We start from the raw sequence: 3,441 nt of genomic DNA, 5'->3' as shown, positions 1-3,441 counted from the left end.
AACGGGCGTGACGTGTCTTGTGTTGGGTGAGGTTGCAATAATTAACAGGCTCTCCCTATAGTAAATGTTTTGATTGAAAGTCTTATCTGATAATGCCGCTGTTCGGTCAGCTCAATCCTGGGTGCTTTCTGGCTTTTCGCGATCGCCCCTTGCGATTACGAATCCTGGTTGGGTTTCTCTGACGAATTTTAAAAATAGGTTTTTGGTTACCATCTTGGTGAAAGATTTCGCAGATGTTGTAGGTTTTTTAAAGGAGTCGAGGCCGTGTCTGGATTTCCTCGGCATGTATTTGCCCTTTTCCTTCTTTTGCTGCCATCATTTAACGCAGAGAGGACCATGCCGCGAGGGGGGACGAGGAGGCAATAAAACCCAGCCAATGCTTTTTTCCAGTTTTCTTTTCTTTTCGTTTTTTCCTTTCACTTCTTTATTTCACGTGTGTTTGTCAACCTGATATTGTCGGTCAAAGGGGGGAGGAGAGAGATGAAGAAGGGGCGTTTTGATCCGATGGGTCTATAAAAAGGCCGCTGCTTTTAGTATTTCTAATCCTCACTGTCATCGGTGTGGTCTCGGACTTTATTTTTTATTTTTGGTACTTTGGATGCGATGGAGCTGGGTTTGAGTCTGGGTGAGGCTCCGAAGGCGTTTGCTTTCATGGACAGGAGCGGGACTGGGAGCAAGGGATTAGGGTTTTGTATGGGTTTGGGGGTTGGGTTGGGGAGGAGGGAGGAGGATGCTGAGAGAGGATTTGGCGAGGAGAGGGACTGCGGAGATGATGGAAATAGAGAGGGGAGGGGTTCGGTGGAAAGGCCTGTGCAGTTGGAGCTTCTCCCTCTTGCTCCTGTCCCTCGTCAGCCTCCTCCGCAAATGGGGCTTGCATGGCATGGCGATAATGGTAAGATGCTGGGTTTTTTTTTTTTTTTTTTTTTACTTTTTTCCCCTTTATCAAAGCTTGAGCAAGGCTGGGTTTTGGGTTTTTTTCTTTTTAACAAAAAATAAAAACCTTTAAAGTTTATTAGATCTATTTATTCTGCATATCCCACCTCTGTTGATTCATTTTGATGATTTAATTGTTTCTGAAATTTATTTCATCTTCCTCAGAGTCTTCAAAGGACATTAGGTTTCTTTTTTAGTTATTTTTACGATTTATTTTGTTTCCCTTTTCTTTTTCCTGAGAAGATTTCGTACTTGTTCTACTCGAGAACTTTTAAGAGTTTCGCTTTGATCTTTTGGTTCCAATACTTACAGATCTCTGACTCCTTCCGTTTGTCTCCTTACATGCTAGAGCTTTGTAAGAACGGTATGTTCGTTCTGTTCCGCGTGACATATTTCTTGATGGATTGTATTTCTGATCAAAATTTTCAGGAAATTCAGAAGCTTCAACCACCAGAGGTTTCGATGTGAATCAACTGCCTCTAGGCGAAGAAATCGATGATGGGGCGGCGATATCGTCTCCCAATAGCACGGTTTCCTCGTTCCAAATGGATTTCTCCTTCTACAAAAGAGGAGGCGCTACGAATCGGAAAGATTCGGACCCGAGTGCGGCAAACGAAGCTGAGATGGAGAGAGCTTCGTCGAGAGCAAGCGACGAGGAAGAAAATGGTCTTACCAGAAAAAAACTTAGGCTTTCCAAAGAACAGTCGGCTTTTCTCGAAGAAAGCTTCAAAGAACATAACACCCTCAACCCGGTAAGGCTCAAAAAAAAAAATTATATAAACTCTCTCCCTACAGTCGATAAAAAAGAAAGACAAAAATAGCGGTTGAGTTCCTATCTCTAATACTGTTTCTTCCCTTCAAATTTCAGAAACAGAAGCTTGCGCTGGCCAAACAGCTGAATCTTCGGCCAAGACAAGTGGAAGTCTGGTTCCAAAACCGAAGAGCAAGGTTGGTTTCTTCATCTTCTTTATCTACTACTGTCCGTTTTCTTACTGGAATAATAAATACCGGGGAACATTTTCGAGGATTTCAAGTATTATTTCAACATAATAAATCGTAACAAGCATCATAAACTCGGCTTCTTTAATGTAAAAAACGTCTTCTTGTTGAAGTTCTGTTATTTGATCGGACTCGTACGGTTTCACTGATGTCAAACGAAAACCTCCACAGAACTAAGTTGAAGCAGACGGAGGTGGACTGCGAGTACCTCAAAAGATGCTGCGAGACGTTAACAGAGGAAAACCGAAGACTGCAAAAGGAGTTGCAGGAGCTACGCGCTTTGAAAACAGCCCACCCATTCTACATGCAGCTGCCGGCGACAACTCTCACCATGTGCCCTTCCTGCGAGCGAGTCGCCACCACAACCGCCACCGGTGCGGCCGACTCCGCCACCAAAACCGCCGGCTTCGCCCCGACCGGTTTACCGAAAAACCGGTTTTACCCGTTCCCCCAGCCGCACCAGTCCACCGCCTCCTGAGCAGGATCATCCATTGGCTGCCGTTGTAAATATGTCGATTTTGGAGGGCTTAGCCTTCATTTTAGGCGTTTCTTCTACAGAAGAGATATATGGTGCTTCGTTTTTTGGATTTTGGTTTTGGACGACAAAGGGCAGGGCAGGGTTATCGGGTTTCGGATCCTTGATTCTCGGACCCTTTATTTTTTTTGGTTTTTGAATTTATTTATTTAGTGAAAAATTATAGATTGGAAAATACAAGGTAAAAAACTACCAAAATCGCCCCAACTCGTATTTGTATTTGTATCAACTCAGAAGGAAATAGAGATATTTATTTCTCTCTTCAAGTCTTGCGTCGCCTTGTGCCGACACGATCTAACGAGTTAAGACGCTGGACCCACATAAATGAAAATCAACGGCAGGACAAAGGCTTCGTGAAGTCGAAAGTGAACGTGTCCTTCTAGAAAACAGGTAGATTGCGGAAGAGGGTTGGTGCAGGTGATGATTGATTAGATAGTGCCACGGTGGACTAAAGGATCTACGTTAATTAAAAAATATTTAACAAGAAAAGGGCACGAGTTTGGAATTTTATTTTAAAGCAAGGGTAATGTTTGGATAGTGACATGCGGAGAATGAAATGAAGGCGGCCAGCCACCAATGGAACAATTAAAGAAGCCTACCTGCTTTCCAATTATCTTAACCCACGTGCCCAATCATTCTCTTTTTTACCCTCGGATTGGAATAAGTTATTTTATTTATAAGATAATAGTATACATAATATTTCAGGTAAGGTATTAATTTGAAATTACTGTAGGACGCTCAACCCTACAAATGAAGGGCGAGTTGTTGCCAACTGGTAAAAGTCAAACGATTTGGAGAGTGAGGTAAGAGATGATTGTTTGATACTTGGAAGAGAGAGTGGCGTTGATGCGCACATAATTGTGACAAATGTGACAAAAGGGGTAGCTACCTACTTTTATGTTAGGACCCAGAAAGAATGTCAATAAAGCCTCTCCGGATTCCTATCATTCTCCGGTTGGGCCCCAGTGACCTCC

The 3,441-nt window shown here is 43.1% G+C and overlaps 1 protein-coding gene across 1 annotated transcript; it reads left to right on the top strand.

The window, feature by feature from the left end:
- The first annotated feature begins 248 nt into the window (after positions 1–248).
- On the top strand, positions 249–2,695 carry LOC137957219 (homeobox-leucine zipper protein HOX11-like). Its single transcript, XM_068804965.1, has 4 exons — positions 249–892; positions 1,363–1,685; positions 1,802–1,881; positions 2,104–2,695. The coding sequence occupies exons 1-4, from the start codon at positions 604–606 to the stop codon at positions 2,408–2,410; spliced, it is 999 nt and encodes a 332-aa protein (XP_068661066.1). The 5' UTR covers positions 249–603; the 3' UTR covers positions 2,411–2,695.
- The last annotated feature ends 746 nt before the right edge of the window (positions 2,696–3,441 follow it).

The sequence above is a fragment of the Aristolochia californica genome, unplaced genomic scaffold (genome assembly GCF_029961685.1).
Source record: "Aristolochia californica isolate CCGP_79_NKW_82.1479 unplaced genomic scaffold, dmAriCali1.0.hap1 SCAF_2, whole genome shotgun sequence".
In the NCBI taxonomy this organism is placed as follows: domain Eukaryota; kingdom Viridiplantae; phylum Streptophyta; class Magnoliopsida; order Piperales; family Aristolochiaceae; genus Aristolochia; species Aristolochia californica.
The sequence above is the reverse complement of the archived record's forward strand: the minus strand, read 5'-3'. Positions and strand labels throughout refer to the sequence as shown.

Coding starts and splice junctions, on each gene's coding strand:
- LOC137957219 (XM_068804965.1), top strand. CDS start 604: ATGGAGCTGGGTTTGAGTCTGGGTGAGGCTCCGAAGGCGTTTGCTTTC. Junction 1,686..1,801: donor AACATAACACCCTCAACCCG/GTAAGGCTCAAA, acceptor TTCAAATTTCAG/AAACAGAAGCTTGCGCTGGC. Junction 1,882..2,103: donor TTCCAAAACCGAAGAGCAAG/GTTGGTTTCTTC, acceptor AAACCTCCACAG/AACTAAGTTGAAGCAGACGG.